Genomic DNA, 27,196 nt, shown 5'->3' with positions numbered 1-27,196 from the left:
TATATGAAATCTCCACTGCTGAGTACTAAATAATTCTTACTTTTGTTTTGCTGGAATGCCAAAGAAAAGAGAGCGGTGTGGAAGGAAAAACAATGTAAACAAAATATGTTCTAATATAAAAGTAATTAAAATATGTGAATAAGATAAATTCACAAAATAAAAAAAATAAATCTTAAGTTGTTAATATGATGCCTAAAAGAAACAAACTTAAAATGATACATAAAAAACTGAAAAACAGGCCAGTCGCAGTGGCTCATGCTTGTAATTCCAGCACTTTGGAAGGCCAAGGTGGGCGAATCATCTGTGGTCAGGAGTTCGAAACCAGCCTGGCCAACATGGTGAAACTCTGTGTCTAATAAAAATGCAAAAATTAGCCAGGCGTGGTGATGGGCGCCTATAATCCCGGCTATTTAGGAGGCTGAGGCAGGAGAATTGCTTGAACCTGGGAGGCAGAGGTTGCAGTGAGCCGAGATCATGCCACTGCACTCCAGCCTGGGTGACAGACAAGATGCCGTCTCAAAAAAAACCTGAAAAGCAATTGTGTTTTTCATTTCTGAGCAAGCTGCTGGCTCTTTTCCCAAGATCACAAGAGTAGAGAACTATAGGAAAATAATATATAAACCCTTACGGATTCATGGCGGGGAGGGATATTTTGAACCTGTTTGCTTAGAGGTGGTGTGGCAGCTCTGACCTAGAGTAGCAGTCAACCCAACAAGCAGGAAGAAGATAGTACAGGAGAGGAAGGGTTGGTCCTTTTGCACTTCCTTCACCCCTGCCATAGCCTGGGAACAAATATTTCCACACAGTTGGAAACTCAGGGCTCAGTCAGGTATTTTCAGGAATCACAGTAGAGCAGCCTTGAAATTCTGAACTTGTGAAAAGTTGAAGAAAAACATAAGTTACCCACTGACTTCTGGCAGTTTTTTTCCCACTGATACAATTCTAAACTCCAAAAGCTTGGAAATTACACTCTGGTAAGTACCTCTTTCTATATACTTGCCTCTGAGGCGAGAGCTGAAGGTCTGAGCTGCGGAGTTGTTTAGAGGGGTGAGGAGGAATATTTATTTCCCAGTGCCTGGGGCTCCGTCCGAAAGAACACACAGTCACTCCTGACCTCATGGGAGCGAATCAGGTTTGGATAGCTGGACATTTTGAACATTCTCTTCTAAGGGACTACCTAACAGGACAGCCAGTATCTCCATGAAAAAATGATTTTACAGCCCAAAGTAACACGGCATTTTTTTCACAAGAAGACAATACATCTCAATTACTGATCCCAACATAAACAGAACAGAGAACCAGGAACCTTTAAATTAACCAATTAATATATTAGAGAGCATAAGAAAAGATATTAGCAATATGAAATATGAACAAACAACATTTTAAAAAACAAGCGAAAATAATAATTAAAAAATAAAAAGAGTGCAATAGGTTGGGATAATAGAAGAAAATCGTCAAAGTGAGATATCAGAATGAGGAAATCTCTCAATATGAAGAAGAAAAGGACAAGAATTTTTTTAAATATGAAAGAAAAGCTAAGAAATTCAAAGAATAAAATTAGAAATTCCAATATCCACACAATTGGAGTCTAAGAAAAAAGAAAGAAGAAAAAACAAAAGGAAACAAGAAAGTGGGCATAGTGGCTCATGTCTGTAATCCCAATGCTTTGGGAGGCCAAGGCTGGAGGATCACTTGAGCCCAGGAGTTCAAGACCAGCCTGGGAAACATAGTGAGACACCATCTCTACAAAAAAGAAAAAAAAAAAGTAGGGAGTAGTAATTACAGAAAAAAAAAAAAAAGATCTTAAAGGGATCATGGAGCACAAAAGAGGAAAGATGAGGAATATCTTTCTGAGAAAGAGAATAATTCACATTTATAGTCAGAGATTCTATTAAAATGGTATCATACTAAAATGAAAAGTATACAGAAAGAGCTATAGGATATAGGAGATTTCAACATTATCAACCTTCTTAACCTGGTTGACATTTATAGAACACTTCACCAAAATATAACAGAGTGTTATTTTTCTTTTTTTCTTTTTTTTTCTAGACGAGTTTCGCAATGTCGCCCACGCTGGAGTGTAATGGCATGATCTCGGCTCATTGCAACCTCTGCCTCTTGGGTTCAAACAATTCTGCCTCAGCCTCCTGAGTAACTGGGATTACAGGCTCACGCTACCATGCCCAGCTAATTTTTGTATTTTTAGTAGAGACGGGGTTTCACCATGTTGGTCAGGCTGGTCTCGAACTCCTGACCTCATGATCCATGCGTCTTGGCCTTTCAAAGTACTGGGATTACAGATGTGAGCCACTGCGCCCGGCAACATAGGCCATATTTTGAGACATAACGTAAATCTCAGTAATTCTAAAATAAAAGTATTTTAATTATGTAAGGTATGCTGTCTGATCAAACAGGAGGCACACATGTAAATAATCCATAAGACCTAAAAAAATTAAAATCTTTATCTAGATGTAATTTATATATTAGCAACACACGATTGGAAATTATTTTTAAAAACAATACTAAACATTAAACATTTAGAGATAAATCTTTAAAAATCTGTGCAAGAGCTAAACAGTAAAAACAACAACTTATAACTGAAAGAAATCAAAGATGATCCAAAATTCAATGGAGATTTACCATGTTCCTTGATCAGAATATTAAGATGTTAATTCACCTCAAATTCATCTGTAGATTCAATGTAACCCCAGTCAAAATCTCAATAGAAATAAAAAACCTACTTCTAAAATTTATATGGGGCCCGGAGCAGTGGCTTATGCCTGTATATCTCAGCACTTTGGGAGGCGAAGGCAGGTGGATCACATGAGGCCAGGAGTTCAAGACCAGCCTGGGCAACATGGCAAAACCCTGTCTCTACTAAAAACACAAAAATTAGCTGGGCATGGTGGTGCCCATCTATAATCCCAGCTATTTGGAAGGCTGAGGCATGAGAATCGTTTCAACCTGAGAGGCGGAGGTTGCAGTGAGCCGAGATCTCACCACTGCACTCCAGCCTGGGTGACAGAGTGAGAGTCTGTCTCAAAAAAATAAATAAAATAAAATTTATATGGAAGTACAAATAATCTATAATAACCACAACAACTTTTTGAAAAAGAGCAATAGCCAAGCACAGTGGCTCATACCTGTAATCCCAGCACTTTGAGAGGCTGAGCAGGGAGGATCACTTGAGCCTACGAGTTCAAGACCAGTATGGGTAACAGTGAGACCCCATCTCCACAAAAACATAAAACAATTAGCCGGGCATGGGGGTGGCATGTGCTTGCGGTCCCAGCTACTCAGGAGGCTAAGGTCGGAGGATCACTTGACCTGGTAGGTTGAGGCTCCAGTGAGCTATACCACTGCAATCCAGCCTCAGTGACAGAGCAAGACTCCATCTCACAAACAAAAGGCAATAAGTTTGGAGGGCTTATACTAATTTCAAGAATTATTATACAACTACTGTAATCATGACAGTGCCATATTAGCATAAAGAGGAACATATAGGTCAATAAAACCTAATGTTAAAATAGACTCTATACATATATGGTCAACATGGCCTGGGCAACATGGCAAAATCCTGTCTCTACTAAAAACACAAAAATTAGCTGGACGTGGTGGTGCCCATCTATAATCCAAGCTACTTGGAAGGCTGAGGCATGAGAATCTGATTTTCAACAGAAATGCCAAGGCAGTTCAATGGGGGAGGGTAATCTTGTACTAAAAGTGGCCCATACCAGCTTGCAAGAACCTGTTGTGCAAACCTCTTCCTAACTCTACATTCAGTGATGTTGGATTGTTAGCTTGAATAACCTGGTGTGACTAGTCACATCACAGACATTGACAAATACTACAAACTGGGGAGCTTTTTTCTTCCTGGATAGCTGGTTGTTAAACATTTATCAGTATTACACTGGAGGTGTTCATGATCTTGATTGTGATGATAATTTTACTGGTGTATGCATACATTAAAATCCTCAAAATGTATACTTCAAAATGTGTAGTTTATTGTACATCAGTTATAACCCACCAAACTATAAGGCAAAATGATGCAGGATAAAAAGTTCCACATCTACACATGCTCAGAAATTTTGCCACATAAAGACCCACACTGGAAATCATTAGGTCTGAGTGATGTACTAAGTAAAAGGAATAAAAATCTAACAGATGCTCCAAAAAAATGCATAAAGCAAAAGTGATCAAATTAAACTTAAAGTATGTATTATCTGTGAACATATTTAAGATCAAATAACAAGAGGAAAATGAACCCATAAGATGCTACAATTAAAGTTTATATATATACTATTAGCATCACAGATGTTGAGGGTAGACATAAATTCTGCATAAACATGCTAAGTTATTGTCTTTATTAGAAAACTTCTTAAAAGTAATAAAGAGTTAAGAAGAAACAGAATAAATGGGATAAATTGAAATAAATCAAGATGGTGGAAACAGTTCAAATATATGTATGGTTGCAATAAATGTAGATAAAATAAACTCACCTAGACAGAGATTGACAATTTAAAAGGAGGCACCTAAGCAAAAAGACATGTGAAAGTTAAAACTTTACAGTAAACACACACACACACACACACACACACACACACACACACACCAGTCAAATACCAGAAAAAGTTGGTATTACTATATTAATATCATATAACACAGACTTAAAAATTAAAAGCATTATTAGGGATAAAAAGAGTTGTACATAAAGATGAAAGATTGAATTTACCAAAAAGATATACTAATTTAAGCACATATATACCAAATAAAGTATCTTCAGAATATATAAAACAAAAAATTGACAGAATACAGAAGGACATTGGCTCATGCCCGAAATCCCAGCACTTTGGGAGGCCAAGGTAGGAGGATTGCTTGAGGCCAGGAGTTTGAAATCAACCTGGGCAATCTAGTGAGGCCCCCTCATCTCCAAAAAATATTTTAAAAACAAAATTTAACCAGTGTGGTTGCACATGCTTGTAGTCCAGCTACTCAAGGGGCTAAGAAGGTAGGATCTCTTGAGCCCAGAAGTCAAGGCTGCAGTGAGCAAAGATCCCACAACAGCACTCCAGCCTGGGTGACAGAGCAAGATACTATTTCAAAAAAAATAAAATAAAATACAGAAGAACATTAATATTATCACCAGTATAGTAAGAGATTTTTGACATATTCCTTTCAGTTTTTGACATATTCTTTCTGTTAATTTTGACATATTAATTTCAGTTACTGAGAAGCCAAGAAGAGCTAGACCTAATTTTATATATAACATGTATGTATGTATATTTGTATACATATAGGTATGAGAGAGACAGAGAGTGTTACATCCAAAAATGGGAGAATATATCTATTTCACATATACCAGAATGTTTATAAAAATTGCCAGCCAGGCGCAGTGGCTTACGCCTATAATCCCAGCACTTTGGGAGACTGAGGCGGGTGGAACACCTGAGGTCAGGAGTTCGAGACCAGCCGGACCAACGCGGCGAAACCCCATCTCTACTAAAAATACAAAATTAGCCGGGCATGGTGGTGCATGCCTGTAATCCCAGCTACTCAGGAGGCTTGAACCCAGGAGGTGGAGGTTGCAGTGAGCCGAGATTGCGCCATTGCACTCTAGCCTGGGCAACAAAAGCGAAACTCCGTCTCAAAAAAAAAAAAAAAAAAAAAAAAAGGGCCCAGGTATTATGCCATAAAGAAAGTATCCAAAAATTTCAAGAAGTAGGATCATTTTTTAAAAATGTTTTTAATTGAGACAGGGTATCACTCTGTTGCTCAGGTTGGAGTGCAGTGACAGTTATAACTCACTGCAGCCTCAATTTCCCCAGCTCAAGTGGATCCTTCCACTTCAGCCTCCTAAGTAACTGGGACTACAGGCATGCACCACCATGCCTACTTAATTCTTGATTTTTATTAGAGATAAAGTCTCACTCTGTTGACCAGGCTGGTCTTGAACTCCTGACCTCAAGTGATCCTCCTGCCTCAGCCTCCCAAAGTGCTGGGATTACAGGTGTGAGCCATCGCACCCTACCTGGGATCACTGAAGTGTGCTAAATACCTTGAGAAAATACAAGGGGAAAATATGGCATACACATATTTTCCAAACTCGATCATAGAATTCCTGCCTTTTCCCACCATTCTTCTTTTATTTTTTTTCGCAGGATGCTTATTAACATACCCAGGAACTTTCCTTTTTAAAGAATTCACAGTCACCCTTATAAACATTCATTCTTGCTTCTTGTGAGGCTTGTTTATTGACCTCTTGACATTTACTCTACAGGCTATGGAAGCTTGCAAAGATGCTGGCTTGGTGAAATCTCTGGGAGTGTCCAATTTTAACCGCAGGCAGCTGGAGCTCATCCTGAACAAGCCGGGACTCAAATACAAGCCAGTCAGCAACCAGGTACAGCCTAACAGCTTCCAGTGGGGTGTGGGGAGTGGGGGCAGGATTTACATGACACGAAAAAGCCTCAGCTGGGAATCGGGAAGGCTCATGATTGCTCCACCTGAGTCTCATCATGGGCCCCTATGCAAGTCTTTAGACTTCTTTCTATTGGTGTCACTTTAAAAAAACGGACTTGGGGCTGGGCGCAGTGGCTCACACGTGTAATCTCAGCACTTTGGGAGGCCGAGACGAGCGATCATGAAATCGGGAGTTCAAGACCAGCCTGACCAACATGGTGAAACCCCGTCTCTACTAAAAATACAAAAATTAGCTAGGCATGGTGGCACATGCCTGTAATCCTAGCTACTCAGAGGCTGAGGCAGGAGAATTGCTTGAACCCGGGAGGCGGAGGTTGTAGCGAGCCGAGATCACACCACTGTACTCCAGCCTGGGCGACAGAGTGAGACTCCGTCTAACAACAACAACAAAAAAGAATCTAATAAAAATCAATGACAAAAACAATGAGAAAAAACACTAAGGTTCAACAGAAAAAGGACTAAAAGAAATGAACAGAAATTCACAAAAGACAAATTGCAAGACTGGTAAACATGAAAAATGTTAAACTCACTATTAATTAGAGAAACTTAAATTGTAGTGTGATTTTTCTATTGCACATCAAATTAGCAAAGTTTTTGTCTTATTAATATTTTTAAATATAATGCCCCAATGTAGGCAAGTGATTAAATGCTAGTGAGTGCAAATTGGTTTAGCTTTACTAAAAAAAACAATTTGTCAATATGTATCAAGGCCCCTAAAAAATGTTCACAGTCTTCTATTTCTAGTAATCTACCCTAATAAAAAATATCAGAATGCCTAGATAGACTGATATGTGTTTACTATAACATTGTTTATAATAGAAAAAAGTGGAAACAAAAAAAATTAAGGGAATGATTAAGTTACAAGATATTCATATTATGTGAAATCTTAACAAAAGATGTTCTCAAATCCATTTTAAGGAAGCAAAATGAACAAGATACGAAGGGACAGACTAGGACACAAAATGTACACAGCATGAAGGAGATTCTATTAATAAAATGGATTCTATTGAATAACTTTTCTTTACTATAAAATTGCATTCAACAACGTGGCCTTGATTGTGTGCTCTGCTCTCCAATGCAACCACATAGGTTGAGTGCCATCCGTATTTCACGCAGCCAAAACTCTTGAAATTTTGCCAACAACATGACATCGTCATTATTGCGTATAGCCCTTTGGGGACCAGTAGGAATCCAATCTGGTAAGTAAAACTTTAGGAAGTATTTCCTTTGATGTAGAGTGTGAGGCTCATGTGAACTACTGTACTTGATTGGAATGCCTTTTGGTTTGCCTATGCAACCCCTTCAAGTCATTATCTGTATATATGAATTAGAACTTTTCATACTTTCCTCACTGAGCTGTTGTGAAATTGATTACGTTATAGATATGAAATTGCCTATCAGTGCCCAATATATAGGAATGCTCAGTAAATGTTACTTTAATTATTATTTGACAAAGGAGTTTCTATGGCCATGTTTTGCAAATTTTGAATTTTTTGATCCTATATTCAATACTGATACTTTTACTATGATGTGTTCCATAAATATAAGTAGAAATTTTTCTACTTTAAGGTGATTGCAAAAGTTGCGTCTCTATTTCTTCCACTTCAGTCTTCCTGCCTTTCCCTATATGCTGGCTGTCTCTGTAAGACTCATCAAAAAATATTATTTACCCTCTGAAGGAGGCAGCTCCATAAACTTGCTTTGCTTGATCTTCCCATACTAAGAGTACCTCTCCCTTCAATGCATACTCTGCACTCAGAGAAACTGGTTACAGGTGACCTGCAGTGTCCTGGTAGGTGACTGGGTGAATGGGAAGACAGAGGAGGAAGATGGCTTATTAACCTTTGGTTCTGATTACATAAACTAATTATGATGCATGTTTTGATATTTTTAAGGGTGAATGTTTCTTCTCCACCTTTGTTAAAGGATGCGCTTCTAAACTCATTGGGGAAAAGGTACAATAAGACAGCAGCTCAAATTGTTTTGCGTTTCAACATCCAGCGAGGGGTGGTTGTCATTCCTAAAAGCTTCAATCTTGAAAGGATCAAAGAAAATTTTCAGGTAAGAGAATTGCTTTTGGAAATGTGAAAAGATGGGTATGTTTGCTGTTTTTGCTTTTATAGAATATGTTCAGCTTAATAGGAAACTTGTAACACTCTCATATTGTATTTTATACCAGCTCCTTGACCCGTGTAGCCCATATCTAGGTTTAATTTTCACTGAATTTGAGACAATTGTTAGTACTTCAGAGATTGTTTTGCTACTTGTTCACTATCCAGATCCCTTATATTTTCTCTTTCCTTATCTACTTTCTGTTTCTTTAAAAAAAAAAAAAAAATTTTTTTTTTTTTTTTTTTTTTTTTTTTTTTTTTAGAGACAGGGTATTGCTATGTTGCCCAGGCTAGACTGGAACTCCTGTCTTCAAGCGATCCTTCCACTTTGACCTCTCAAAGTTCTGGGATTACAGGCGTGAGCCACTGTACCCAGCCTCTTCTCTTATCTATTGACTCTTGACACTACCTACTCACTTCTCTACCAGCACAACAGAAATTGAGTGAATACAATTTGGAATTCATAATAGTCAACTTTCCACCTTCTTAATGGCTCTGGTAAAAGTTGAGGACAAATTCGAAAATTACTGACGAGGACCTTTTAGACTCTTGAATGCTAATTGCCTTTACTTCCCTCAATAAGTAATCTATGACTTACATTGTAACTTCCAGGTGAAGAAAGAACTAGACAAATGGGGTAATTCATTGATTCCACTACTACTAAAGACTAAACTGCTAGGTAAATACAACCATAGAAAAGTGCCATATAAAATTAATTAATTACCCATTAGTTAATTTACATTTCAAAAGTAAATTGCCTGTTTAGCCCTACTCATAATTAAAGATAAATAAAAAATAGGATACTAGTTGTCCCTTCATATCAGAAAATAATAAAAATACTTGGTAATATTTGGGGAAACAGGCGCTTTCACATACTATTGTTAGAAACATTGATTTGTATGAGATATGGAAGAGTAGGTTAAATTATTTCATGTCCATCAAAATTCAAATGCGCACGTTACATGATTTCTTTATATATGGAATCTAAAAAAGTTAATCACATAAAAGTAGGGAGTAGAATAGTGGTTACCGGAGGCTGAGATTATTGAAGGGAGGGTGCTATGAAGAGATGTTGGTCAAAAAATGCATAATTACAGTGAGAAGGAATAAGTGTCAAGAGATCTATTGTACAAAAAGGTGTCTATAGTTGATGATGATACAGTGTATTCTTGAAAAACATAAAGGGAGTACATCTTATGTGCTCTTACCACAAAAGTGATAACTATATGAGGTAATGCATTTGTTAATTAGCTAGATTTAGCCACTCCACAATTTATATGTATGTAGAAACATCATGTTGCATATGATAAAAACATACAATGTTATCTGTCAAATTAAATAAATCCAAATACACATATCCATTGACTCAGCAGTCTTATCCTATAGATGTATTTGCACATATATACATGGATGCACACACACACAGACAGATGTTTATTATAGAATTATTTGTAATATTTTAAAAACTCAAAACAATCTTCAACAGGATTTTATAAAACAAATTGTACATTGAAATATCATATAGCCATTTAAAAAAAAAAAGTACTGACATAGGAAGATATCCACAATATTAGACAATTACATCTTCAGAGCTTTTTTGCTACATGATAGAATGCAACTCAAACTTTAGCAAAGAAAAAAAAGATAATTTATTGGCTCGCATAACCAGAAAGTCCATGAGTAGATCAGAAATGGCCAGACACAGGTACTCAAATGATTTATAAAAAGATTTCGTTCTCTCTCTCTCGCTCCCTCTCTCTCTCCTTTCTCTCCACCCACATGGTGACACAGACAATTCCTAACAGCTCCAGGATAATCAATTACTCATACTCGGTGAAGAGTGAAGATGATCAGAAACAAAGGCTTCTATCAGGGTCTCTATCAATCCCTGATTAGCTCTTGTAGGTCACCCTCATATTACCCACTGTGGCCACAGAGTGGGATACCCTGATTTGCCCCCAGGGCTATATGCCTATTCCTGTGCTGAAGAAGTTAACAGCTCCACTAGAAAGGGGAAGGAAAGTTCATAAAAAGAAAAAAGGAGAAAAGATGCTAAATAGTTACATCAACTCCTGACAGTACTTTAACATTTGCCAAAATGCCTCATGCTAAAAAGTGGTTGACACTCTTTTCCACAGTCTTAGAAAGAGATCAACTGCATGACTAATGTGTTGGTTCACTGAAGATTAAAACACATTTTGATGGACTTTTCAAGGACTGAAAATTTTGCTGTTTAAAAATTACATGAGGGTGTTACAAGTGACCTTTGCAATGGAAGGCATTTGGACTTTATGGCATCTAGCAAATCGCAATTTTGTACCAGAGAAAATGCCACTGTCCTTGAAATTTTCATAGTAACTAATTATGTTATATTCCATATGTTTCCATAGCCTTGATAATAAAAGAATGGAACTCAGAGGTCACATATTCTAAAAAAATATAAAAGGGATACAGATTTAGAAGGAAAATGAGAATGAAAATCACAGCCAATTCTCACTTTTTAGGGAATAGACTCACCCAATAACCAAGAATTTTGCTGGGTATGAAAGCAAGAAGCAACAAAATAAAAAATTATGCTCTCTTAGAATGAAGCTAAAATAAACTGTTAGAATATTTTAAAAGAATGGCAAAGATCAATAAAACATAAAGAATAAACAGAAAAATAAATATTTTGATGATGAAAGAAAAGCAAAAGACAATAAAAATTATGTAATAAAAAGTTAAGACTGGGCACAGTGGTTCACACCTGTAATCCCAGCACTTTGGGAGGCCGAGGCAGGAAAATTGCTTGAGGCCAGGAGTTTGAGAGCAGCCTGGGCAACAAAGCGAGATCCCATTGCTTTAAAATAAAAAAAGTTAAGTTAAACCATCAGTTTAGGCCGGGCATGGTGGCTCACTCCTGTAATCCCAGCACTTGGGAGGCTGAGGCGGGTGGATCACCTGAGGTCTGGAGTTTGAGACCAGCCTGGCCAACATGGCAAAACCCTGTCTCTACTAAAAATACAAAAATTAGCCGGGTGTGGTTGTGGGCGCCTGTAACCCCAGCTACTCAGGAGGCTGAGGCAGGAGAATCACTTGAACTAGGCTGGCGGAGGTTGCAGTGAGCTGAGATCACACCATAGCACTCCAGCCTGGCTGACAAGAGCGAAACTTTGTCTCAAAACAAACAAAAAAACTATGAGTTTAAAAACTAGATAAAATTAAAGGTAAAAATGAAGAAAACTAATATGGAGCCAGGATATTTTAAAAGTTAAAATTTAAAAAAAATATATGAAATCATACCAGGTGTGGTCCAGCTTTGTTGCCGTCATCCATTGGACGCCATTCTTTGAAGATGTTATCTCTGGGCTCACTTTCACTTTCTCCAACACTCTCCCTCTCATAATTCTTAGTGAATTCAACATCCACACCAGTCGTTCTCCACCCTTACCTGACAGCTCTGTGACTTCCTCTCCCATAAGAATCTTGTCCTATATATTTCAGCTCCTAATTCCCATGGCTATCCCTTGGAAATTACAATGACAACTTCCTAATAAATCCTCCATAGCCTCAATTTCAAACATCCCCCTCTCTTTCCTACACTAGCAATTGTTTCTCTCTACTGTGTAACTCCCACCAACATTCGCATGTATAGTAACCTCCTATCATAAAAAATAAAATCCAATCTAGACTCACTTTCCTCCCCAAGTATTACCCACTTCTCTCTGTTTCAAACATCTTGAACGAGAAGTTGTTCTCACTGCTTCTCATTCCCTTCCCCCACTATCTCTTGAGTCCATTCAAACCAAACATTTACCCTGACCATCCCACTGGAACAGCCCTTGTCAAAGTTACCGGTGACCTCCACATTGCTAGATCCAGTAATTCTCAGTCCTTGTCCCACTTGGTCTTTCAGCCACATCTGATACAGTCAACAATCTCTCCTTCTTCAAACATTTACTGGAATGGAAAACTGTAGGAGAAGCAGTTTGAGAGGAACTATCAGGAGCTCAGTTTTGTAATATGAGATCCTCATTCACTTAGGATAATTTGTGCCATGGGAGAAAAAAAAAGACCACCACTGAAAATCAATCCACATACAACAAGAAAAAACATGACGTAGAAATAATGTAGAGAGGGTGAATTTGAAAGCTTCTATTAAGATCGAAACCAAAGTTTATGAAAGTAAGTTTACTTTTATTCTCAACACAATGTAGGTTACAATTGCATGTTTATTAACTCAGAAGAAACAGTGAATCAGTGTTGATCTTTTCAAAATATGCTTGACAAAATTACATAACACAACATGACATCCTCTATTTCACAGAAGTTTTGCAGAATGTTCATAAAGAGAATAATTCTCACAAAAATTTTGGAGGGCTTTATCTGAAGGAGATTTGTAACTCTTTAATTTTTTTTCAAGTCACACTCTTTTGACATATCTATCAAAGGAGATTTTTAACTGTGCAGGATTCTTCTTTGAAAAACATCATACCTATCATTAGAACAAATCTCCAAGTTCACTTTCTTTGATTTCATAAAATCCCGCATCTTTGCAAGATTTGCAACCTCACTTTGCCATTAGGGTATGCCATATATTTACTGGATAAGAGGCTGGCCCACCAAGACTTAAAGGACAGGACTAGTGTTTAGCAAAAAAGAAGTCTGGGTAAGGATTCGTTTTATAGGCGATTCATTCATTTTTATATTGTGCGAATTTTTCATTCCTTATATAATCTCATAAACACCAATAATTGGATAATAAATCATAAAAGAAAATGGTTCCCTGAAAAGAGTACTTGGAAATAATCCATGGAGGGAAAATTAACTAAATCATGTTCCATCTACACAATGAATACCGTGGCTAAAAGAATAAAGTCAGGTTGCATATTGTGATAGAACTATCACTGGGGTCACTAAGATATTATGTGAATAAAGGAAAGTTGCAGAATCATAAAGGTATGTTCTAATTACTGCATTTTCCTCTTAATGTGTGTAGTATTTGGGAGGAATATCTGGGAAGGGAAATAAGAATGGGGTGATGAGTGACAAGATTTTCATTATTTATTCCGTATAGGTCTATGTACTTCTACAGTGTTTCATTTCTTTGCAAAGAGCATATATTTATGTACTACTTATATAATTAAAATCTATTAATCATTAAATATATTAAAATAAAAGTTAAAGGATAGAAAGATAAAATAATAAAGAGAAGATAGGTTATACACAGATAACCCAAATGTTAAAAATAAAAGGAAGTGAAAATAAAATATATAAATGTTAATAAGGGACAATTATAAAACCAGAATACAAATAAAGCATAAAAGCTAAGAAAAATAAAACAATGAAAATATAATTAGAATAAAAAGGTAGAAGAGACATCAAAGATGTTGAGAGAAAGGATTTCAACATAGCTAATTAAAAGTTAAAAACAAAGCAAATTAAAAGTTTTTTTAAAAAGCAAATTTAGGCCGGGTGTAGTGAGGCTCATGCCTGTAATTGCAGCACTTTGGGAGGCCGAGGTGGGAGGATTGCTTGAATTCAGGCATTTGAGACCAGCCTGGGCAGCATGGTGAAACCCCATCTCTACAAAAAATGCAAAAATTAGCCAGGCGTGGTGAAACGTGTCTGTCCCAGCTACTTGGGAAACTGAGGCATGAGAATAGCTTGAACCCAGGAGGCGGAGGTTGCAGTGAGCCAAGATGGTGCCACAGCACTCCAGCCTGGGTGACAGAGTGAGACCCTGTCTCAAAAAAAAAAAAAAAGCATATTTAGAGACTCAGAATTTTTTAAGTGTAAGACAGTAGTTCAGAATCAAAAGCCCAGCATTTCATACAGAAATAAGAGTTGTTCACATTTGAAATTTTAGGGGATTTCATTAACATTTGTGGTTTCAGAGCATTTGGAATTTCTTGTAAGATGTCCCCAGAAAGACTGTCTCAAAAACAAAGGGCAGATCAGAGTATCCAGCTCCACCTCAGTGGGTAACCCCCCAACACCAGCCTGACTCCTCTTAGACATTTGCAAAGATATTCATACATCTTTCAGAGGCTCTCACTGGTGGTCCCACTTTCTGATCCCAAGCTTGACCTTCAAAAATATTCCATTATTTCCATTATTTCAGATCTTTGACTTTTCTCTCACTGAAGAAGAAATGAAGGACATTGAAGCCTTGAATAAAAATGTCCGCTTTGTGCCATTGCTCATGTAAGTTCTGCGGATCATTAATGGGTACTGGCCAGTGGTATTGAATGGTCATGTGTCAAGCAACAAGGCTTATATGAACCCTGACCTATGTCCATAGCACCAGGGCAAAGCATGGTGGGCCGCATATTCTGAATGTTAACATGCCTGAGGGAAATACATCCACTACAGGCCTTCCACAACCCTACACTCTCACTGAAAAGGAAGGTCCTGGCATCTGTGACATTCCGTGACTTAGGTGAAACCATGCAGACTAAGGAGCCTGAGGATAATTAATTTATCATGTACATATGCTAAAACAACAGCAGCACAAATGTTGAAACAACTTATTTATTTAATCCTAAAAATCAAAGTGATGCACCAATCAGGGCAAAATTATAAAAAAAAAAAATTCTGAGAGGCATGACAATGTTGCAGAAAGAACACTAGATTGAAAAACAAGAACTTAGACTTTCAGATAAATACTTTCTTGCTGATAAGATTTTAGTTTCTAGCTCTACCTATTAGCTGACTTCCCACAAGCAAAACTCGGTATACTCGTTCAAAATGTCAAGTTCGGCCAACCAACTGAAGTAGCTCTTTATTCTCTAAATATTACAGGCCCTTTAAAAAAAATAGTTTGGGCCAGGTGTGGTGGCTCACGCCTGTAATCCCAACACTTTGGGAGGCCAAGGTGGGCGGATTGCCTGAGGTTGGGAGCTAGAGACCACCCTGGCCAACACGGAGAAACCCCGTCTCTGCCAAAAATACAAAAATTAGCTGGGTGTAGTGGCACATGCCTGTAATCCCAGCTACTCAGGAGGCTGAGGCAGGAGAATCGCTTGAACTCAGGAGGCAGGGGTTGCAGTGAGCCGAGATCATGCCATTGCATTCCAGCCTGGGCAACAAGAGCAAAACTCCATCTCAAAAAGAAAAAAAAGAATAGTTTCTATATATGTGTGTATAGATATACACACACATATATATATTCATATACACACACATGCATTTTTTTCTTCTTAATCATTTTCTATTAATCTTTCAGTTCTTCAAATCACCTGAATAGTCATCTTCATCTTGAATCGTTAAGTGAGCATTCAGAAAATGCTAAGATGACTCATATGGTTTGGACACTTACTTTATTGATCCCACTGTTTTTCATGGGCCAGAAAGTACACTGGCTGGATTAATATTGAATTTCTGAATTAATAAAACAGCTTCCTAATGGAAATTTTTCAGGGGGAAAATTGTTTGACATCAAAAGGCACCACCACCCAGCCTCAAGAACAAAAGAGTAAACATAAACACATAAATAACACTTTCCCAGAACTAACAGTTATAGGTTAATTAATAGCTCTTGAAGATAAATGATTTCTATTGAATTGATATTATATCATTAAGTTTAGAAGAGAAGCCAGGTGCAGTGTCTCATACCTGTAATTCCAGCACTCTGGGAGGCTAAGATAGGAGAATCACTTGAGGCCCAGAGTTCAACACCAGCCTAGACAACATAGCAAGACCCCATCTCTACAAAAAATTTAAAAATAAGCCATCGTGGTGGCAAGCACCTGTAGTACTAGCTACTCAGGAGGCTGAGGTGGGAGGATCACTTGAACCCAAGACTTTGAGTGAGCTATGACTACACTCCATCCTGGTAGACAGAGTGACGCCCTGTCTCAAAAAAATACAAAAAACAAACAAACAAAAACAGTATAATCCGTCAATGTACTAATTGTTTTACAGACGGTTGGTGACATTATTCATCTTGACATTTGTCATTATAGCAACTTGGGGGAAAAAAATAACTCTTACCAGGAAATAACTAGAAAAATCAGCAAGGTGAAACAAGAATTAGACCCCATTAATCACAAATACTGTATCATTTAGAGATACTGGACCATGATGTTTTTCAGCTTTTATCAAGTTGATTTTTAACATTTGAAAATCTTAATATTTTCCATTTTAATTTACAGTACCTACAGAAAACTAAATCAGGAACACATACATTCCAGACATTTCACAGACCATTTCATCATTGTTATCTAAGAGCTAAATTCACTGCCATCATCATTGTCATAATCATCAAGGAAACTTATTTTTCTACTCATCACGTTTCTAGATCTCAAACTCTCAACAGGCAGGAGGTCTGGTGAGAGGGGCAAGTAAAAATGCTAATGAGACTGGGTGTGGTGGCTCATACCTGTAGTCCCAGCACTTTGGGAGGCCGAGACAGAGGGACTGCTTCAGCCCAGGAGTTCAGCTTGGGCAACTGTGGTGGCACATACCTATAATCCCAGCTACTTGGGAGGCTGAGGCAGGAGGCTTGCTTGGGAGCCCAGAAGTTTGAGGTTGCAATGAGCTATGATGATGCCACTGCACTCCGACCTGAGTGACAGAGCGAGATTCCATCTGTAAAAAAAAAAGAAAAAGAAAAAAGTGCTCATCAGCAGAGGGTGACACTGGTAATAAGAGTTTTGAAGAGAAATGCCCACGTAGTGGATTGGAGAAGGAGGCAGCCAGCGTCAAGGGAACAGAAAGGGGGAAGGAGTAGGGAAGAGGTGTGCACACCTGACATGCCTAAGACATGACTCACCTCTGGGGATTCTGTTCTGAGTAAAATGTTGATAAGGTGGCCACTAACCTTCCCTCAACATACTCACATTCAGGAGGCTGTCCAGAGCTTCAGGAAAAGGTGCTGGCTTGAGGGAAAACAAAAGAGGAGAGTAGGTAAGAAACAGTAAAGGAATGAATAGGAGAGAGGGGTAGTGTCAGTGAAATTCTCAAAGGATGCTAGTGAAACATACAGCTGTGCAATTTTTGAGTGAACTTTTTTCTGTGGGGGAATTGTTTTGGCAGGTGGCGCGATCATCCTGAATACCCGTTTCATGATGAATACTGACTGCAGGGAGTTCCTGAACAGATTTTTCACTCCCATGAGTGCCAAGACGGTGCGATGGGTAGTCCCCTGGATGTGAAAATGAAAAGGGTTTTACCATCCTGAGAAAAAATAATGATGGAAATGTGTTTGATGTTTGTGTAGTGTAAGTGACTTTGACTGAGTCAAATTGAAGTAAAAATATTAAAATCTGTTGAAATAACTCTTAGGAAATTATCAACTAATTTTTTCAGATCAATATCTTCTACGTTCCAGACAGAAAAAAATTAGACTTCGGAAGAAACATCAAAGGCAACATATGACAAGAAGCTCATGAATCTGGGTAGTAGCGTTGGCAATCTGAGTTCTTTAAGGGTTAACAGGACAACAAAGTGCATGTGGCAGTGTGCTGGCAGTGGCCTTGAGGCTTTGGACCATTGGTTATAAAACAGACACAGCCAAGATAAGACCACACATGCATTATTAACAAGGAAGTGATTTGCTGCACCTTGAGTTGAGAGGGCTACATGTAGAAAAGTCTTAAAATAGAGCTAAATACCACAGTGGTCAACAAAGCCATCATGATGTTGTTGTTTGTTTCCATCCAATGTATGTTTGTTTAGTTTTTATCCAACTTGAAGAATGAAAACTTAACTGGATCTCTCTTGCATCCTTAAAGGGCCTGAGTCTCAACATGGCTGCTGATCCATACTCACACATCTTACCATCGATCTTGCCTACATTGATTATAGAACCACTACTATGTGAAAAGGCTTGAAACAACCAACATACACAAATAAAACCCTGCCTTGTAAAATAGTTCTGAGATGCTATTTTAAAAGAGGGATTTAAAAAGGAAACTTTGGGAGATATATTGAAATAAGGTGCTTTATAACATTACTGTATTTAAGACTTTAACAGTGTTACTTGGATAGCTTATATGAATTTTGAGAAAGTAGCAAGTTCAAAAGAACTCTGGTAATTTTACTGTATGTACAATTTAAAGAGTGAATAAGATTATTAGAATTCAGCCATAGAAATATATCTGTTTTCAGTTCAACTACAGAAATATATTTTATTCATTCACATTAGGTCACTGTCATAGGATGAGAGAGTTCTTCAAAAATTATGTTTTCCCAAGATCAGTTGCTTATAGATAATGTTCAACGACCTCAAGACATATATTTCTGAGAAATTATCATTTTAAAAAATTTGGTCTATATTGATTGTTTTCACTGATTCCAATATTATTGCTTACAATGGTGACCTCTGGAAAATATTTTGTTCACAAGAAATAATAAAGTATAATGATTTGTTGCATCACATGAATCTCCATTCTGTTTCTAAGGTTGGGGCAGGGGAAGAATAATCTGAAGCCAAATTAAAAGGCCTTTGATTTGATTTAATTCCTGCTGTACATTTAGCATTGGAAAGAGAGGAAAGAAAAGGGGGTGCCACCAGGCATGGTGACTCATGCCTATAATCCCAGCAATTTGAGAGGCCAAGGCGGGTGGATGGCGTGAGCCCAGGAGTTCAAGACCAGCCTGGAACAACATGGTGAAACTCCATCTCTACCAAAAAAAAAAAAAATTAGCCAGGAATGGTGGTACACACCTGTGGTCCCAGCTACTCAGGAGGCTGATGTGGGAGGATCACTTGGGTTGGGGGGCAGAGGTTGCAGTGAGCCAAGATTGTGCCACTGTACTCGAGCCTGGGTGACAGAATGAGATTCTGTCTCAAAAAAAAGGAAAGGAAGGAAGGAAGGGAGGAAGGGAGGAAGGAAGGAAGGAAGGAAGGAAGGAAGGAAGGAAGGAAGGAAGGAAGGAAGGAAGGAAGGAAGGAAGGAAGGAAGGAGAAAAGGAAGGAAGGAAGGAAAAGAAGGAAGGAGAAAAGGAAGGAAGGAAGGAAAGAAGGAAGGAAGGAAGGAAAAGAAGGAAGGAAGGAAGGAGAGAAAAAAAAGGGGGTACCATTATGAAAGAGCATAAACTTGAGTCCTGGTCCCTGTTGTCAAAGCCCTTCAAAATACTTTAAGGGTATTAGTGTAGAGGTGAGAATGGAAACAACACCTATCAAAGCATTTTAAAGACAGGCATTGGAAAAGAGTCCCATCATTTATCAGCAAAAAGGTATTTCTAAAAATTGGAAGAGAGGAATCCTCTCTTAGTCATAACAGAGATGGAGGAAAAAAGATCTGGAGACAGAAAGTAGGAACCTCAGGAAAGAACAACAGCCTGATGGAAGCTTCTGCATGTTCCTTCTCCCTCCACTGTCACCCCTCTCAAGCTTCCCATCTGTTATGGGTTGAACTGTGTCCTCTCAAAATTCATACATTAAAGCCCAGCCCCCAGTACCTCAGAATGTGATCTTAAATAAAAATAGGGCCAGGTGTGGTGACTCATGCCTGTAATCTCAGCTATTTGAGAGGCTAAGGTGGAAGGATCACTTGAGGCCAGGAGTTTGAGACCACCCTGGTCAACAGAGGGAGACCTTATGTCTACAAACATTTAAAAATTAGCTGGATATGGTTGTGCACACATGGCTGGTTGTGCAGACACATAGCACCCAGCTACTTGGGTGGCTGAGGCAGGAGAACTGTGTGAGCCCAGGAGTTTGAGGCTGAAGTGAGCTGTGATCATGCCACCATACTCTAGCTTGGATAACAAAGCAAGACCTCATCTCTTAAAAATAAATAAAATAGGGTCATTGCATATATAATTAATTAAGATGAGATCATACTGGGGTAGGGTGGAGTAAGGCAAACCCTAAACCAATAAGACTGTGTCCTCATAAAAAAGGAAATTTGGACACAGACAACACACAGGGTGAATGTCATGTGAAGATGAAAACAGAGATCACGGTGATGCTTCTACAAGGTAAGAAATGACAAAGATTGCCAACAACTACAAGAAACTAGGCAAAAGCCTTGGAACAGATTTCACTTCAGCCCTCAGAGGGAATCAACATTGCCAACACCTTGATCTCAGATGTCTAGGCTTCAGGACTGTGAAACACTACAGTTTTGTTCTTTAAGCCACCCAGTTTGTGGTACTTAGTTACAGCAGCTTTACAAACGAACACACCACCCCTCAGTAAAGATTTCCTGTCTCTCCAGTTAACATCAGTTGTAAAAATGTCCTTGCCAAATCAATGCTGTGCTGGGCCCAAGTATTGACAACCAATAATCTTGATCTTTTGGGGACTTTTGCAACCCCAAAGAGATGTTTGTTAACCCAAATCAATTTTTCTTATCAATGGCCTCTGATCAGCTATGTAGAAAGATCCATCAATAGTGATGCAACCTGCCTGAAAAAGTAGAGGAAACCCATGGCATGCCATGCCTACTGGTCCACAGAAACATAGCGGGCTGGAGCGGCAAAGACATCCTGCCCCAGTACACAGAATGTTTCTGGATCTGCAGTGTTTCTTGGTAAGATTGCTTCTTGGCCGGGTGCAATGGCTCATGCTTTTAATCCCAGCACTTTGGGAGGCCGAAGCTGGTGGATCATGTGAGGTCAGGAGTTCAAGACCAGCCTGACCAACATGATGAAACCCTGTCTCTACTAAGTATAAAAAAAAAAAATTAGCCGAGCATGGTGGCACATCCCTGTAATCCCAGTTACTTGGGAGGCTGAGGCAGGAGAATCACTTGGACCTGGGAGTTTGCAGTGAGCCAAGATTGTGCCACTGCACTCCAGCCTGGGCAACACAGTGAAACTCCATCTCAAAAAAAAAAAAAGGAAGGTTTCTTGATCATTTTGTAGTTCATGAGCATGATGACTAAGTGTTCATGTGCATGTGTGAGATGTGCCACCCTCAAACCTTGTTATAACATCAGCACATTACCCATACAACATGAAAAAAATGTTTCTTATCCCTGACAGTTCTCCAGTTCTCCAAGAGGGCCTCCCTCAGGCACTGTCATTCCTTCCACAGTAATGACACAGCACCAGGAGAGGCCATCAGAGGGGCACAGGCAATGATCCCATGTCTTCAGCCTTCAACACTTTGAGGTGTGTGCATTCCAAGGTCACAGTCATAGGGACTGACAAAGATGAACAAACTCATATTTCCAAGACTTGGTATTTCTCAGAACTCTCAGAATGTCAGGCTTCTGCTGATAACTTCAATGTCTGCTTCTTGAATCAGAATCCTCCCTGAATCCGAATAGCAACCTTAATGTTTCTGTCTCTACACATGAAATCCCCAAATTCTCACTTTAGCTTCTTCCACCCTAGTCTCTGCCTCCCACTCATGAGAAACAGGACTAATAGGCTTACTCTCTCATCCAAGGGGCATTTTGGTAAAAGACTTTTCTGGTGGGTCATATCTCCTCTGGCAGGAGCTATCCCCCTGACTTCCCTGTTAGAATTCCTCAGGATCTCGGCTTGAGCTCAGGCTACCCTCCCTGGATGTACTAACTGCCTTGAGGCAAAATTCTCCATTTGCACGTCACGTGCTTGCCTGATTCAGCTCAAAGCAGATCAGACTTTCTTAATAAGGCCACATTCTCTTCTCTCTTTGCCTTCTGCACACCAAGCTTGAACCAAAACTTGGTTCCTTTATGAAGGACTTCACTGAAGGCCACAGGAAGCATCGAGCACAATCTTCTAACCCAGCACCAAAGCCTGAGCCTTGGCAGACACATGGTCCAAGTTCCAAAATGTAAGTTACACTTTAAGTGAATCTGGTGAATGGGCTGGAGCCTTGGTCTGGTGGGGAGTGCGGGGGTTTCCTGGGGAGGTGAGGAAGGGACGGGGGTGTTGGGGGGAAGCCCTCCTATCCATCTTTTTTTAACAGTTACTCCTCTTCCTTTTTCTCTCTGGTTTCTCATTACTCCAACCAGCAGAGACCAGCCCAGGATGAAGACTGGGCAGTAGCCTGGGAGGAACCGGGCTTTGGTAACCAAAGGGGCCCCAGGCGGCCCGGGAAGCGTGGAGGTCCCAGCCTGCGGGCAGGAAGCTCAAGCCGAGCGCTGCGGCAGCTCCATGGGGCCCTGGCGGAGGCAAAGGCACAGCGTGGCTGGCTGCGTATGTGAACAAGGTGCGCGGCCGGGCCACGGTCGTCGCGGAGCCTGAGCACATCAAGGAGCGCATCAGACTTCAAGGGCTGAAGTGCAAGGCAGCAGCTTTTGATTTCGGGGGCAACCAACTGGGACTCGATGGGTGGAAAAGAAGTGCCTAAACAGCAAGCTGCTTACCGCAGTCTCGGTCAGAATTTGTGGGGGCCCCATAGATGTGGGTGCCTGGCGGGGTCCTGGCGCCAACAGCACTCTCGGGTTTGTGTGCTGCGCACAGTATCCTCATCACCGCACAATGGAAGCTGCAGAGCTGGGGTCAAAATGAGAAGGGGCAGCTGGGACCTGCGACACCAAGAGAATGGAAGCCCCCAGACTCACTGAGGGTCTCTGCCAGGAAGTGAGTGTGTAGGCGGCCTGTGGGCGGAACTTCACCTTGGCCTTGCCAGAAACGGGCTCTGCGTTTGCGTTTGGGGAGAACACGATGGGGCAGCTGAGCCTCAGCACCCACACAGGAGCATCCCCAGCCCCGCACAGATCCTGGACAACGGGCAGCCAATTACTAGAATGGCCAGTGGAAATGAATTCTGTATAATGGGCGGCAAAGGAGACCTCTGTTCCTTCGTGTGCCCTCAATATGGTCAGCTGGGACCCAGGCACAGTGATTAGTGTAAGGCTGCGAGCTGGTGCCGGTGCCACGATGAGTGGCCCACCTTCACTGAGAATGAAAGATGGGCAGATTCTGCCTGTACCAAAGGTGGTTTTGAGACCCCCAGAACAGGGCAGGGACCCCTCCCATTTTCCTTACATGCTGTGCTGACTGAAGCTACATTCAGCCTTGCGGCCACGCAACCACAAACGTTTCCTTTCACAAAAATAGACCAATCAAATCTGAGACAGAGTACTCTGAGCACAAGCATCTTGGCTAACAGTGGGCACTTTGCAAAAGATTCTCCCCAATGCACTTGCCCAGTAATGTCCCAGCCTGTCCTAACCTGGCCTTTGCTTCATTTCAGTAGTAAAATTCACACCCCTGGGTGGAGATTCAAGATGCTAATGAGACATGCATCACATGAAGAAGCATGTCCAGAGACTGCCTAGGTACAACTGCCGCCAGACTACCCCAAACATACAATGATGTCACATGGAGGAGCTCCAAAGCAAATGAAACCCCAAACGAACCTGCTGCCAGGGAGCTAGCTGCAGGTCTCTTCCTGTTGCTACCTCCCCTTCTGCTCAAGCTGAGAGCTCCAATAAACTGCCTTGCTCAAGTCCATCTCAGATTCTTGGTCTATTTCTATTTACTAAGGGTCAAGAACCCACCAGCCAGTAACAGTTGTGCAAGTCGCGGCCTGTGATGCTAACCACGCATTGATTCTGGACTCCAACAAATGAGTCTTCTCCTGGGGCTTTGGTTGCTATGGTTGGCTGGGCCACTCAGAGCAGAAGGATGAGATGGTCTCCGCTTGGTAAAGTTGGAGTTTGACTTCCTTGGGTGTGGGGCATCCCAGATCCATGTTGGTTACACCTGCTCCTTTGCTGTCTGTGAAGTTGGTAGTCTCTTTTTCTGGGGAGCCCAATATCTCCCGTGAATCTTCCAAGTACCTGAAAGCAGTGCAGGACCTCTGTGGCTGCAGAATCAGGAGGCTGGCTTGTGGGAAGAGCAGCATCATTGTAGCCGCCGATGAGAGCACCATCAGCTGGGGGCTGTAACCAAACTTTAGGTAATTGGGATACAGGGAGCATGAGCCCAAGTCTTCCACTGCAGCCCAAGAGGTGAAGACTCTGGATGGCATCTTTTCAAAGCAGGTCTCCAAAGGCTACTCACACTCCTTCGTGATAGTGCGAGATGAAATTGAGACCAGGAAAGAGAAGATCAAGAAACTGCTAGGGCCGGGTGTGGTGGCTCACCTGTAATCCCAACACTTTGGGAGACCGAGGCAGGCGGACCATCTGAGGTCAGGAGTTCGAGACCAGCCTGGCTAACATGGTGAAATCCCGTTTCTACTAAAAATACAAAAAAATATCCAGGCATGGTGGCACATGCCTATAATCCCAGCTAATCGGGAGACTGAGGCAGGAGAATCGCTTGAACCCAGGAGGTGGAGGTTGCAATGAGCCGAGATCATGCCATTGCACTCCAGTTTGGGAACAAGAGTGAAACTCGATCTCAAAAAAAAAAAAGAAAGAAAGAAAGAAAGAAACTGCTAGAATACAATCCCTGAACCCTTTGATGTTCCTGGGGACTCCTGCAACTTCACACATCTCCCAGAAGCTATCATTCCTGTGCACTGGGAGGGGAGGTCAGACAAGCAATTTTAAAAAGCAAAAGTTAGCCAAAGGTGCATTTTTGTTAGACTCCCTGGGGTTCCATTTTTACAAGGGATCTAATGTTAATTATCCTTTTCTGCATACTTTTAAAAGTCTGTTTTTTTCTCTTCATGTTTAAAATATTTAGAAAAAATATGAGTTGTTATAAAATAGTGGTAAAGACATCCGGACTCCCAGTGACGACCGTGTTTCCCATTACACTTCACCCAAATTAACTCAGTCGATTCTGACTTTCAGCAGTGTTCACTTGTTATGCCGCGCTTCCATATAGCGATTTTTCCATCAGAATGTTATTAGTTCCTAGTAACAGAAATGCAATTCAGACTAGTTTAAGCAGAAATAGTGAATTCAATTTATCACAGAACTGGAAACAAAGAAGTGCAGGGGCAAAGTGGCTGTAAGCAGCTAGAACTCGGACTCAAACTGTGTCTTTGCAACTTGTGGCTGTTTTTCCCCCGCTTGGACTAGCCATCTCCAGAGAGCAGGCATGATAGCTCTCAGAAACACTCTCCTTCAACCAGATTAGGAACCTAGAAGAGAGTGAGAGTCTTTGGGAATAGCTCTATCAAGGAAGTAATCCTGGGAAGAACTCTGATTGGCCAGCATGCATCATGCTGGAACCAATGGTGATGGCCTGGTGCAGACTGAATAGAAACGCCTGAGACATAAACTCATCCCTGTGCAGAGAAGAAGAAAGAGAGGGATGAGGGAGACAGCGGGAGGGGGAAGGAAAGGCAAGAGGGTAGGAGCGGGTGGAACGAGAGGAGCACTGAGGAGAAAGGAATCATAAAGAACTACAATCTTGCCTGAATCACCAGAAATAGGTTACCCCAAGAAGCAGACAAAATAAGAGATGTCTGCAACAGGGACTTTCAGGGCCGGGAGATAAATAAAATTTAAAAGCTATTGGAACCCCCCAAAACACATTAAGCTCTGAGTGAGATATGGCTATGATCTGAGTCACACATGGTTACAACTTCTATTCTCAGATAGATTAACTCACTTTCTTATTTTTCTTGTTCTGCACAATGACTAGAGAGAATTCAACTGCACCACAGATATATGCCTCCTGCCTTCTTCATTAATGGCCCTGGTCATAGATTCACTTCCCCTTTGCTGCCTCACTTTGCTTAGACCAGATGAAAAAAACACATGACTATTACACCCTCTGTAAAAAGTGTTAAATGTCCCCTTCCCAAAAGGAAACACTGCCTATAACCAATCAAATTGCTGTAACTATGCACCAACTTTGTGTAAATAGTGTTGTAATCCCACTAAAGTATCTGTCCCTGTCTATATAAATGGAATCTTAAATTCCCTACTTCAAAATCCTGACTCCATTCCTTTAGAGTTGCTGTTTTTGGGTGGTCCATCCTCACTCTTTGAGCTTGAATAAACTCTCTTTAAATTAGATTCTGAACCTTTTGATTATTTTAGATTGACAGGAGTTTTGGAGTACTAGGATTTAGCTTCCTGCTTCCCTCACTTCAGATTCCCACAAAAAAGATAGAGTAGATATCTCTATCCACGCTGAAAATTAAGAAGGTTGCTGCCTATCAGAGAGGGTAAATGAGAAGAAACTGTCAAAGTATAATTTTTTAAAAATCAGGCCGGGCACAGTGGCTCACCCCTGTAATCCCAGCACTTTGGGAGGCCAAGGCGGGCGGATCACCTGAGGTTAGGAATTCAAGACCAGCCTGACCAACGTGGAGAAACCCCATTTCTACTAAAAATACAAAATTAGCTGGGCGTGGTGGCACATGCCTATAATCCCAGCTACTCGGGAAGGCTGAGGCAGGAGAATCACTTGAACCCGGGAGGCGGAGGTTGTGGTGAGCCAAGATTGTGCCATTGCACTCCAGCCTGGGCAACAAGCACGAAGCTCCGTGTCAAAATAAATAAATAAATAAATATTAAAAACATGATTCTTATGTAAATACAAAATGAGTACATACCAGTAATTTAATTATCTCATTAATGATGGAAACAGAAAAATGGTAAGAGAACTACCAAGAGAATTGGAGAAAGTAAAATATTTTCAGCAGCTGGAAGAAAGGATGCTTGGATCAAATTGCTCGTTTAGATCAGTTTAGCCTTCTGAAAAGCAATACAACTATATAACTTTTGAGTTTATCTTTTCTACTAGATTTAATAATTTACAACTCTACAATAAAAGATCCATTTGCATTGTTATTGGACAAAAATCATTTTCATCACTACCAG

The 27,196-nt window shown here is 40.3% G+C and overlaps 1 protein-coding gene, 1 non-coding gene and 1 pseudogene across 3 annotated transcripts in view; all 3 read left to right on the top strand.

The window, feature by feature from the left end:
* AKR1D1 (aldo-keto reductase family 1 member D1) overlaps positions 1 to 18,174 on the top strand; it is a 37,975-nt gene extending 19,801 nt beyond the window's left edge. Inside the window, exons 5-9 of the mRNA XM_050785014.1 lie at positions 6,278 to 6,400; positions 7,570 to 7,679; positions 8,376 to 8,541; positions 14,695 to 14,777; positions 17,610 to 18,174. Coding sequence (XP_050640971.1) covers positions 6,278 to 6,400; positions 7,570 to 7,679; positions 8,376 to 8,541; positions 14,695 to 14,777; positions 17,610 to 17,652 — 525 coding nt within the window. The 3' untranslated portion in view covers positions 17,653 to 18,174. The remainder of the gene's footprint in view (positions 1 to 6,277; positions 6,401 to 7,569; positions 7,680 to 8,375; positions 8,542 to 14,694; positions 14,778 to 17,609) is intronic.
* Positions 18,175 to 20,962: 2,788 nt separating this feature from the next.
* On the top strand, positions 20,963 to 25,783 carry LOC126950801 (protein RCC2-like; annotated as a pseudogene). Its single transcript, XR_007724296.1, has 4 exons — positions 20,963 to 21,055; positions 22,537 to 23,402; positions 23,969 to 24,539; positions 25,659 to 25,783. The product of XR_007724296.1 is annotated as a protein RCC2-like (transcript).
* On the top strand, positions 21,378 to 21,481 carry LOC126951860 (small nucleolar RNA U13). Its single transcript, XR_007724703.1, has one exon. It is a non-coding gene; the product is annotated as a small nucleolar RNA U13 (small nucleolar RNA).
* Positions 25,784 to 27,196: the final 1,413 nt, after the last annotated feature.

The sequence above is a fragment of the Macaca thibetana genome, chromosome 3 (genome assembly GCF_024542745.1).
Source record: "Macaca thibetana thibetana isolate TM-01 chromosome 3, ASM2454274v1, whole genome shotgun sequence".
Classification (NCBI taxonomy): Eukaryota; Metazoa; Chordata; class Mammalia; order Primates; family Cercopithecidae; genus Macaca; species Macaca thibetana.
Note: the sequence above shows the minus strand (reverse complement) of the source record. Positions and strands in the feature narration are given on the sequence as shown.